This window comes from Gracilinanus agilis, chromosome 4 (assembly GCF_016433145.1).
Source record: "Gracilinanus agilis isolate LMUSP501 chromosome 4, AgileGrace, whole genome shotgun sequence".
In the NCBI taxonomy this organism is placed as follows: domain Eukaryota; kingdom Metazoa; phylum Chordata; class Mammalia; order Didelphimorphia; family Didelphidae; genus Gracilinanus; species Gracilinanus agilis.
Window position 1 is genome coordinate 250,632,715 of NC_058133.1, and position 12,123 is coordinate 250,644,837.

The window sequence follows — 12,123 nt, forward strand, 5'->3', positions numbered from 1 at the left end:
ATCGAAGTCAGTGTTACAAATTACCTGTTACACTGTTAATAAACTTTACAGTCATTAAAATAGATGTAACCTTCCTGGAGAATGAGGGACATGAGGAGAGAAAGCTTACTGGAAAAGAGGTTTCCCTGACTTATTTTTATAACCTGGGGTGGAATCTTAGAGCTAACTAATGAGACTGTACTTTTTAATTAATGTATGAAGGTGTATGAACATACATCTTTATTGTCTTAGAACTCTAGAAGAGAATAAGGTAATAGACCACACATGTATATACATATGTGGAAAGAGAAGGGACATGTCCTGAAAGCCTGTTACATGTGGGAGATAGATCAATAGTTAGAGAATATGTATGTATATGTTTATGTACAGATACCCATATTTGTGTATGATTGTATTTGTAAACAGAAAAAAACAAACTACTTTTCAAATTCAGCCAATGTTAGAATTTGTGTTGTTTAATTACGGATGTTAAAATTCTACTTTCTTTTTTGTGCAGGAGAGTTGGAACAGAGAATTCTAGAGCTGGAGAGAGGCAGAGAGAATGAGAATGGATGACAGAATGCTTTTGTTTTCTGCTTTCTTCTTCTCTCTATTTTATGGTACTATAAAGGCAAAGGAGGATTCATACAAAGTGCTATTAGAAATATAAGGGAGGAATTAGGACACTGATGCATTGCTGGTAGAACTGTGAACTAATCCAACCACTGGAGGGCAATTTGGAACTTTGTCCACAGGGCTATAAAACAATGCATAACCTTTGATCTAGTAATACCACTACTAAGCCTGTATCCCAAAGAGATTAAAAAAAAAATGGGGTGTGTGTGTGTGTGTGTGTGTGTGTGTGTGTGTGAATACCTATTTGTACAAAAATATTTATAGCTGCTCTTTTTGTGTCTGCCAAGAATTGGAAATTGAAAGGATATTCATCAATCGGGGAATGGCTGAACATGATACAAGATGGCAATGGAATACTATTGTACTATAAGGAATGATGAAGAGAATGATTTCAGAACAAGCCAAAAAGACCTTCATGGACTGATGCAGAGTGAAATAAGCAGAACTAGGAAAACATTTTAACAGCAATATTGTGGAATGATCAACTGGGATAGACTTAGCTACTCTCAGCAATACAAAGATCCAGGACAATTCTCTTTTTTTATTATTAAAGTTTATTTAATTAATTCATTTAGAATATTGTCCCATGGTTTCATGATTCATGTTCTTTCCTTCCCCTCCTACCACCCCCCTCCTGTAGTCAAAGAGCAATTCCACTGGGTTTTACATGTATCATTGATGAGGACCTATTTCCATATTATTAATATTTGCATTAAGGTGATCACTTAGAGTCTACATCCCCAATCATATCCCCATTGAACCATGTAATCAAGCAGTTGTTTTTCTTCTGTGTTTCTATTCCCACAGTTCTTTCTCTGAGTGTGGATAGCGTTCTTTCTCCTAAGTCCCTCAGAATTGGATCCAGGACAATTCTGAGGGACTTATAACAAAGAATGCTATCCACCTCCAGAGGAAGAACTGTTGGAGTCAGAATGCAGATGAAAGTATGGAATTTTTCAATTGTTTATTTGTGTTTATGTTTTGGAGTTTCGATTTTATAAGATCACTCACTTACAAAAGTGAAAAATGTGGAAATGTTTTGCATGATAATACATGTATAACCCAGATCAAATCTCCTGCCAGCACTGAAAGAGGGAAGGGAAAGGGGTGAGAGAGATCAGTTTGATCATATAACTTAGGAAAACTTGAGTGGAGATTTGTTACATGTAATTGGTAAAAAATAAAAATTAAAGAAATAAGGGATGGGGCAGCTAGATGGCTCAATGGATAGAGAGCCATGCTTAGAGATAGGAGGTCCTGGATTCAAATATGACCTTCGACACTGTTATGAGTAAGATTAGATTAGCTGATTATTAGGTATTGATTATATATTGATTAGGAAGTACCTAGCAGGAAGGAGCTGGAGCTGGGAATTCCAGGTTGGAATGAAGGAGGAGGAAGTCTGTCTGTGCCCTGTGGGTGTGGACTCCATTAGTGGTGGGCAAAACTGTTGCCAGCCTGGGAGACCTCAGAGCAAAGGACACCCTGCTTCCTGATTTCCCCTGGGATCCTGTGTGGTGTGGCATCTAAGAAAAGGAAAAGATCTACAGAGCCAAGAGAGGAGGAGTAGTTTAAAAACTGGAGGACAGTGCTTCAAGCAGAACTCTCTCTACTTGGTACCTGAGATCATCTTGACTCCTGGCATCCAGAGACCATCAGTGGATTGCAGTGAGAATCCCAAAGTCACAAAGCCCTAACTGTACTCAAGCCTGGCAGGTTCCAGGTTTGAGGCAGAAACCCAGAGACTCCATTTATAGTTCCTTGGGCCCTGTTAGTTTAGATCACTAAGCAAGAGTAGAATAAGTCCTCCCATTGCCCTGTGGTTTTATCCCTTAGATTTTAAGTATAGAAATCCTTTCCCACCTTTTAGTCTAACATAATTAAAGCTGTTAAGTCCCTTTTACCTTGTTAGCCTGTTACTATACTCTGGTCTAGTGGAAGCTGGGTGACAGTTAAGATCAACTGCCATTCCTGTGGAGATCCGGTAAAACTCTGGTCTCTTCATCCTGGTCCAGTCTCTCATAAATCCTAGAGTGTGTTCCCACAAACCACTTAGTTTTATTGTAATATCCCTGGTGACCCCATTACCTCACTTATATTTTCCTACAACACTTACTAGACACTCCTCCATTGTCTAGCCCTTTCTACAACTAATACACAGTATTGATTCCAAAATGGAAGATAAGGGTTTAAAAAAATATGAGTGATTAAACAACACTTTATGGAAGAGGTGGCACCTGCACTGGACATTTTAAAGAAACCAAAATTACAGACAGATAGGAGTACAGAAGGAATGCATTATAGGCATAGGAGATAGTCTAGGAGAGTTCACAAAGGCAGGAACTAGCAAATTGTTCAATTTTCCTGGATTATAAAGTTAGTTATGAAAATAGTAGTATGAAATAATGCAAAGCCAGTCAAAGAGATAGCATTTTCTCTTACAGATGTTAGAGTGCTTCTTAAGGTTTTTGTGCCAAGTTAGGAAGATTATTTAGGCAACTGTGTTAAGATGATTGAAAGGAGTTGATAAAGAGAATCATTGATGAGTTTAATATGCTTTCCAAACAATTCGCATTTATAGGACACATTTATTTGGAGGCATCTGAGGAGTACTTTCTTGTGGAGTGAAGGCATACTCATCTGTGCCTTGCTGAGAAAATATTTTTTTCATTCATTCATTCATTCAATTTGTGTGAGTTGGAATGGGTAGCTCTCCAGAGGGAATGCCAAACAGGAAAAAAAAAAAACCACACACAAAAAAATATAGGCCAAGATAAGGCAGAGACTGAATACTAAATGCTCCATGACTGCCTAAGGGGACAAGTTGGTGAAAGCTTGGGAAAAGTAAAATATTGGTTTTCTGACTTCTAGCTTTGAGAAAGAACATACACAGTTCTAAATTCTCTTCAGATCTCATAAGGGTGAAAAAGACTCTGGGAAGAAACCAATATGTAGAGGATCCAGCACCTTAAATATTTCCCTAATCTGAGCTTGCTATCCTAGCTATTTCCAGGAAATTTCCTTTTGGATGAACCTAGATACCTCATTATCAAAGGAAGAGCTAATTTACTCTATTGTCTGGTATGTATCTTTGTATCTTCCTTAGATTACTATGAAAGTATTATCGACTTAGATAAAGGAGTTTATTTGCTATTTGTTACATGTAATTGTTATAAATAAAAATAAAACTGGAAGCTTATTACCAGATTTATAAGCATTTATTAGTAAAGAGAGAGAAAGATAGAAAAAAAATCTTTAAGCCTTTCTAACTTTAGGCCAAAATCTGGTCCTCCATTGCAGCCCGCCTCCATGCTACCACCTGTCAGAGACCGTGGAGTGAGATGAGAGAGAGAGGGAGAAAGGGAGAGAGAGATATGCCAGTCCAGGGTCAGAGTTAGTTGAAGTCCAGAAGCTGCTTCTTGGGCTGATTTTTTAAACCTGTAACTCCTCCTTCTGTGGCAACATTGTGCTGATTCTGGCTAGACTGGGAAGCTGAAGTTGGGATGCTGAGGGTCCCCTTGGATTCAGGCCATCAGACAGGACACATGATCTGTGACTCCTATGTCTTGCCACTGGAGTGCATGGGCTCAAAGTCCCCTACCTCACAAATATTCTTGGTGGAACTGGGATTTGGGAAAGGTATCAAGCCTTGGATATATAGCTTGGAGTATTCCTTCTCCATAAAGAAATAAGTAGCTCAGCCTGAACCTAAAAATCACTTATTGTAGACTAATAATATTTAAGGGAGCAGATATAATTCCATCTCGGTGTATAGTTTTGTCTTTCAGATGATAACAGAGTAGCCAACCTCTGGCCCCAACATTCTGCTTCCCATTCTGGCAATAATCAAAACCTCTCTTGGAAAAGGGTGGATGGGGACTCCAGAGATATCTATTCACTTCTAAATAGACCCATAAGGACACACATATCCTACATGGCCAACACATACATCCCCCTATACACATATGAAGCACTCAGAGAACTTATGGAAGTCAGCAACTAGATATGAATATAGATAGAGCTTTCAAATAGCCTGTTCAGTCCTCTAAGAAGGGAAATGAACTTGGAACTGGCATTAAGGCAACTGTTTGACATTCCTTGAATCCCTAACCCTCCTTCTCTCATAGTGTCATTCTGTGGTTTGGAATTCCCCTCATAAAGCAAACATACTTTGGGATTGCTGAATGAGCGACTTCTTTCCCATTGAACCTACAACTTCCAAATGTCACTGACTTTGCTCTCCAAGTAGAATAGTGCTCTGGAAATATTTGGAATATTCTAATTTTTATCCAAGAACCACAGTGTGGGAATAAATCCTCTTATCTCTTTCAAAGGTCTAATCCTGGAACTGTCAAACTTGAGAAGCATTGAACTTTGGAGTGATCCACATGACAGCACTCAAAGGTGGAGCCACAAAGGAATAATGAAATGGAGGAATTCCATGTAAACTGGAATAACCTCCAGGAATTGATGAAGAGTGAAAGGAGTAGAACCAGGAAAACATTGTACACAGAGACTGATACGCTATGGTAAAATAAAATGTAATGGACTTCTGTACTAGCAGCAATGCAATGACCTAGGACAGTTATGAGGGATTTATGGAAAAGAACGATACCCACATTCAGAGGAAGAACTACAGGAGTGGAAACATAGAAGAAAAACAACTGCTTGAACACATGGGTTGATGCAGACATGATTGGGGATGTAGACTCGAAAGGACCACACCATATCAATAATATGGAAATAGGTCTTGATAGATGACACATGTCAAAGGTGGAGCCAACATTTAAAGCCCCTCACCATCTGGTTCCCATGTACCCTTCCAGACTGACTTCAGAACATTTTTTGTCAAGCAAAGTGTCCTTACCTGCACATTCTAACTTCTACCTCCAAGTTTTTACACAGGTAGTTTTCCAGGCCTGGAAAATGCATTCCCTCCGTATCACACCCCTTTTAAGATCCTTCGGTTCCTTCAAGGCTCAGTCTTGAAGGTAGGTCCCCTTGTCTGTGAATTCTGTCTTGGTCCTCCTAGTTGGAGTTCTGATACCTCTCAAATTATGTTGTATTTACTCATCTATGTAAATGTTGAATCTTCACACACACATCTCAGATCAAAAATAATGTAGGCTTATACAATTCTGGTGGCAGTAGAATTGGGAAGGAAGGACTGAACTGGACTTGAGGGACATAGGAAGAATCAATAGAACTTGGTGATGAGAACAGGAAAGAAGAGAAAAAAGTTGACTAAGAGAGGGATCCAGATATGACTGTGCCTTTGTTAAGTAAACTCCTTGAGGGCAAGGACTATTTTTCTCTTTGTTTTTATATCCTCAGCATCTAATATCCTGCACATGTACTTCAAAAAAAATCTGTTGATTTGAAATCAGACATATTACTTGGGGAGAGGGAATGGTGTGTTCAGCCAAGGCCTGAGCATCTCCAGATTGGATGTTGTTCTTTCATGTCCAATTCTGTGACCCTTTGGACATTACTTTGCAAGCCAGTACCATCCATGAGGTTTTCTTGGCAAAGATACTGGAGTGGCTTTCCATTTCCTTCTCCAGTGAATTAAGACAGACAATAATAATACATGTATAATCCAGATCAAATTACCCTCTCTGAGAAGGGAAGGAGACAATTTGTATCTTACAATTTCAGAAAATCTATGTGGAAATTTGTTTTTTATGTAATTGGGAAAATAAAATCTTTGAATAAAAAAAAGAATTAAGGGAGACAGAAGTTGTCATTTGCTCAGGATCATCAAACTAGTAAGTGTCTGAGGCCAGATATTTTTGAATTAAGGCCTAGCAGTCTATCCACTGAGCCATCTAGCTGCCTATGGTATAAGTAGCCATTTGAGGATGGGGTACTTAGTACTGGGAATGCAATGAAGTACAAAGAAAAGATGCTGAGCTCTTCTCACTTGGCCTAAAAGGACTTACAGTTTAGTGGAGGTGGGAAAATGGGGAGCGGAAGGAATAGACACATAAGGGAGAGCATAGGCTGTATTGTTTAAGAGCCATTTAAGAGATTGGGACAATTCAGCTTTGCTTAGTCAGTTGTATATGACTCTTGGTGGCCCCATTTGGGGTTTTCTTGGCAAAGATACTAGAGTAGTTTACCATTTCCTTCTCCAGCTCATTTTGTTTTAAACTCTTACCTTCTGTCTTAGACTCAATACTGTGTTATTGTTACCATAAGAGCTAGGTAATAGGAATTAAATGACTTGTTAGGAAGGGTCTGAGACTAGATTGAAACTCAGGAGGATGAGTCTCCCTGACTCCACTGTCATCTAGCTGCCTTACTATAGGAGACAAGAAGGGCAGTAGAATTAGAGACCAGGAGCTTATGTCAGGGGAAGAGAATGAAAAGGAAGATACCCAAGATAGGGTTAATAGGAAGATTAAGATTTAGCAACATAAGAGGCAGCTAATCAGAGTAATAATTCTAAGATGGAAGGTAAGGGTTTAAAAAAAAAAAAGATTTAGCAACATGGAGGGATGGGGAAGAGGTCCAAATATGAGCACAAGCATAGAAATGGAATGGTAAGAGCAAAGGCCTAAATGTGGTAATAGAAAAAGAAATTAAACCATTTCAGTAGATATGGAAGGTTGGTGTCTGGGAGATAAGGACTGAAAAAATGGGAGAGTCAGATGGTAGAAGATCTTGAATTCAATTCAAATATTTAGATCAAGAAATATTAGGGGCTGGGGCAGCAAGGTATCACAGTAGATAGAGCACCAGGCCTATAGTGGGGAGGATTTGGGTTCAAATCTGGCCTCAGACACTTCCTTGCTGTGTGACCCTGGGCAAATCACTTAACCCTGATTGCCTAGACCTTGCCATTCTTCTGTCCTACAATTGACAATAAGATAGAGATAAAAGATGTTTTTGTTTGTTTTTTTAAAGAAATATTAGGGGCCTACAGATATTAAAAATGACTTAGTTCTCTGTCTTCTAGGTAAACTTAGGAAGGCAGACATATTTACAAAGGGAATGGTGGAAAAGATCCCAAAAAATGGTGTGATGCTTGGAGAGAGAGATTACTTATGGATGGAGGAGGAGATAAGGGAAGGTTTCATGGAAGAAATGATTCACCAGAAAAATTTTAGCTGGTACAAATGTAGGGTTTACTATTCTAGCATGTATAATGTATGCAGGAGGAAAAGGACTAAATAAAATTAGGGAAATGAAATGAATGGGTGTAGTGTGACTAAGTCTAGAAACATAGATGGGAAATGATTGCAGAGCCCTCAAATACTAGGCAAGATTTGTATTTTTTTCTATAAACTATGGAGGCCAAAGATTTTGAGCAGGAAGACAAGTGTCTTGATTAAATCTTGATTAGGAAGATTACTCTGGCAATGGGGTACAAGATGGATTAGAGAAGAAAGAAACTCAAGGCAAGGAGATGAGACCAAATGTAATTATCCAGATAAAAAAGTAATGTAGTCTAGTCTGGTGGCAATTTTTTTTTTATCCTGGGACTCCATTCTAGGAGCATAGGGCCACAACCAGTAGGCAATGGGTCGCTCAGGGTCACCCAGCTGGGAAGTGTCTGAGTCCGGATTTGAACCTAGGACCTTTCGTCTCTAGGCCTGGCTCTCAATCCACTGAGCTAGCCCAGCTGCCCCTACTTTAGGTTGCAGTTTCTTTAGCAGATGTAGTTTTTACAGGGTGGGGTTGCTAGCCCCACGCCTAACCCTCCTCCTTTTTTCATCCGGGCTAGGGACCGTCCTTAGCCCAGGAGTGGTAAGGGTGGGCGATAGGGGTCAAGTGACTTGCCCAGGGTCACACAGCTGGAAATGTCCGAGGCCGGACTGGAACCTAGGACCTCCTGTCTCTAGGCCTGACTCTCACTCCACTGACTCTCACCCCCATTGCCCACCCTTACCAATCTTCCACCTATGAGACAATGCACTGAAGTACAAGGGTTTGGAAAAAAAACAGCTGGGTGGCTCAGTGGATTGAGAGCCAGGCCTAGAGACTGGAGGTCCTAGGTTCCAGTCCGGCCTCGGACATTTCCAGCTGTGTGACCTTGGGCAAGTCACTTGACCCCTATCGCCCACCCTTACCACTCCTGGGATGAAAAAGGAGGAGGGTTGGGTGTGGGGCTAGCAACCCCACCCTGTAAAAACTACATCTGCTAAAGAAACTGCTACCGGTGGCAATAATCATGTATAACTATGGGAGAAAGGGCTCAACTGGACTTGAGAAACATCGGGAAGAATAAATAGAACTTCATGATTAGATCAGTAGAGAAGGGAAAGGAAGCTCAACTAAGAGGGATGAAGGTGCCACAGTCAAATGATGGGAACCCAAGAAGGATAACTACTGTCATTTTGAGAAACCCCATGGTTTCATATTCAGACATCCTGTTCCATTTCTCACTTACACACCTCAGGAGTGAAGACTCAATTTTCTTCTTATAACTGGGGTTTACCCATAGGTGGCAACTTTATCTCTCCACTGAAAGTGGGAGCTCTCCAGAGCTATCTTTCCCCATTATTTTAGATTAAAGACTAGAACACATGAAGGGATGAAAATAAGGATATTTAGTGACGACAGGAGAAAAAAATACCAGGGAAGGTGAGAGGTATCTGTGTGGTAGGGATATACATGAATATACATCTACCCACATCCACACACACCTTGATTGCTTTAAAACAAAATAATGTCACCCCAACATGGATTTTCTAATGCCATGGGGAGAATTTTCCAAAGAAAGTTGATTCCCAGAATCTGCAAAACCAGCAAAATCTGGGGTAGCTGGGAAGAGGAAAGCTAGAGATGACTCTGGGGCCAGTGTTCCCAGGTGATTTTTTTCAGGGACTACTAAAAGGGCTTCTTGGAGGGATAGTATGGGGGTTCTTTCTATCTTTGTTCATTTGAGTCACTGAATAGAGTAGTGGTGGTGGTATGTGAGTGGGTAGGATGTTGGGTGTGTGCGTGGGATCACTAGATGCTTGATTGTGAGTGACCAGACTGAGTCAACAGAGAGCCCTTGAAGGTGGAAACAGGAAAAGTCTTGGAATCTTCTCATGGGGGTCACTCTATTAGGAGGGATCTGGACCTGGAGGGAAGAGATAAAAGGAAACAGGAGGAAATCAAGACATGTTTGCGATGCAATAGAAGATAGTATAGTGATTAGAAGAGCATTTGCCCCACACTCCCAACCCCAGTCCCATTCCCCCAGCTCACTCTATTATACAGCTAATGAAACCTAGAAATAAAGAGGCAGCTGAGAGGGAAAGGAGCAGGATCCTGGTTTCCCTCAGATCCTGGTGTCCTGTGGGAAAGAAGGTGGAGTAAGAAGGTTGTCAGGATGCAGCAGGTCCTTTCCTGCCCACTTTTGAAAGGGAGACCTAAAGAGAGGATGGTTAGAACTCTATTGGAGTAGGAATTGAATCCCAGATGAGAGTTGGAGGGCTACATGATTGGGTACCCAAGGGGAGCTTCCAGAAAGGGGCAGACAAGGGACTTAGATACTTGGGCTGACCTGGAAAGCAACGCTTGAGAGCCCAGCATTGAACTTCAACAGCTTTGCACGTGGAGCAGTTGTAGAGAGTAGTTATTCCACCTGCAGGCCACAGTGGGGGCTGCAACGTCGGCTAGTGGAGATAGCTTGGGGAGAGCCCTGCCCCCTCTCTCCTAGGGTCAGAGTGGTGATAGCAGCGTAGGAGCAGCCTCCCAGGAACAGGGATTCCTATTGGGTACTCGCTATTCATCCCTCTCCACCAATCTTAGTTCTCCTCGGAGATCCAAGTGATCAGACTACCCCTTTCCTCTCAACTCATTTGCTGTATACTCACGGCAGGCAGGAGGGCACAGAGCTGAGAAAAATCAAGAAGAAAACTTTTTGTCTCCAATCCAACACCCTCCCTCTCCCACTCCAATGCTTCATAACCTTCAGGGTTCCCCAGGATCTCCCTCTGCCCTTCCCCTATGCCTGATACCTTGCCTCACAGATTCAGGAAGTTTAGTCTCTTGAAGCCATTGCCAATAGGAGGAAAGGGAGAACAGGGAACCTTTGATTTCTGGGAAAGAGGGCAGCAAATGGTTTGTTCATGAATCTTCTGTTTGGTCCCTACTCCAAATCATCATTTCCATTTTTTATCAGTGATTCCAAACCACTCCTTTCCCCCTAGGCTTCCTATTTTTCTCCCCATGCTCCTCCAATTCCCATAGCCCTCCTGGTCCCCCATCCCTAGTACCCACTTTCTTATTCCCCTTCCCTCTCTTTTCACCATACTTCTTTTCCTCTTCTCTGATTATCACTTCTTCTATTCCATGCCTTCTACCCATTATCTTTCCCAATGGTTCATTCTCCATTCTTCATCCACCTAAGATGCCTCCTCCTTTCTCCTCACCAAAGATACTCAATACTCTGTGTGTCTTCTCTGTGATTCTATTCATGGACACATCATCTGGGGAAGAAGGGAAGATAGGAAAGGGATAGAGAAAGTTTTAGAGATCCTGGAGAGTAAAGTCCCCCTCCAAATGATATATAATTTTCCTTCATGGATCCTCTGGACCCACATTGAAAGTAGATCCAGAATAATAAGATCCAGGGGAGATCTTAGGAAGAGATTTACTGGAAAGGACTATTATATGGAGGTGTGAAGAAAATTAGGAGCTTGAGGAGAAGCATGAAGAACTAGATCCCTAAGAGGCCTGGAGGAGAAGCTAGAACTAAGACTAGAGGAGAAGATTCCTAGTTCCCACCTAAGGCAAAGGCTGAGAAATTCCAGCTGCTTTTACAGTTTTCCCACTCTGAACTTATCTGATCGCAGAGATGAGCCACGCGTCCAGAAAGGTCTCTAGAGGGGAGGCGGCAGAAGATACAGGCTTGGGAGGTGCCCAGGCAAAGATAGCCAAGCATTAGGACCCACATGAGAACCGGAATGAGGACTTTGGTTGAAATAAGATATAGGATACTGATTCCGTCCACTTTGACTATGGGGCTCTTTATTACTGGGTTCTAGAACCCCAAGAATATTCCAACTTGAAGGATAGCAGGTGAGTGGGTAGGGTCTCAGAATACAGGGGCGGGGTAGGGGTGGAAATATATTACAGTATAGAAGTCTAGATTTCTATAAACCCAGCACCTTACATAACACTGATATCCTTTGGGGTTGTTGGTCAGTGATGCTTTCTATAAGCCTATAAGGGCAAGGTCACTATTAATTTTCCAGTGAGGGAGTGTAATATTTTAACACAGTGCCTGGCATATAGTAAACACTTAATAAATTCTTGTTGACTGATGGATTGACTGAACTGGCCAGCAGGTGTCCATCTATTTGGAACAAGAGCCCAGCTGTGTAAATTACTCTGTGGTTCATGAAAAAAGCTGCCTTTTTAGGAGACTGCAGAATAATTGCTGGCCACCAGAGGGGGCACAGCACAGAAAATCCTGCTCTGATCTTCCACTGCCAAGTAGGGGAAGGGAAGGGAATAAGCAGTTTAGGCACTTCACAGATATCCCATCTGATCCTCACAACAACCCTT

General features: G+C 41.5%; 1 protein-coding gene across 1 annotated transcript; it reads right to left on the minus strand.

The window, feature by feature from the left end:
* Window positions 1–9,663: 9,663 nt before the first annotated feature.
* Window positions 9,664–11,509, minus strand: TMEM95 (transmembrane protein 95). Its single transcript, XM_044672193.1, has 7 exons — window positions 11,341–11,509; window positions 10,986–11,042; window positions 10,572–10,652; window positions 10,428–10,448; window positions 10,115–10,195; window positions 9,817–9,904; window positions 9,664–9,688 (listed from the first exon to the last, which is right to left on the minus strand). The coding sequence occupies exons 1-7, from the start codon at window positions 11,507–11,509 to the stop codon at window positions 9,664–9,666; spliced, it is 522 nt and encodes a 173-aa protein (XP_044528128.1).
* Between the last annotated feature and the right edge of the window lie 614 nt (window positions 11,510–12,123).

Coding starts and splice junctions, on each gene's coding strand:
- TMEM95 (XM_044672193.1), bottom strand. CDS start 11,509: ATGTGGGTCCTAATGCTTGGCTATCTTTGCCTGGGCACCTCCCAAGCC. Junction 11,043..11,340: donor TTTCTCAGCCTTTGCCTTAG/GTGGGAACTAGG, acceptor CTTCTTCCCCAG/ATGATGTGTCCATGAATAGA. Junction 10,196..10,427: donor TCTGTGCCCTCCTGCCTGCC/GTGAGTATACAG, acceptor TGTGGCCTGCAG/GTGGAATAACTACTCTCTAC.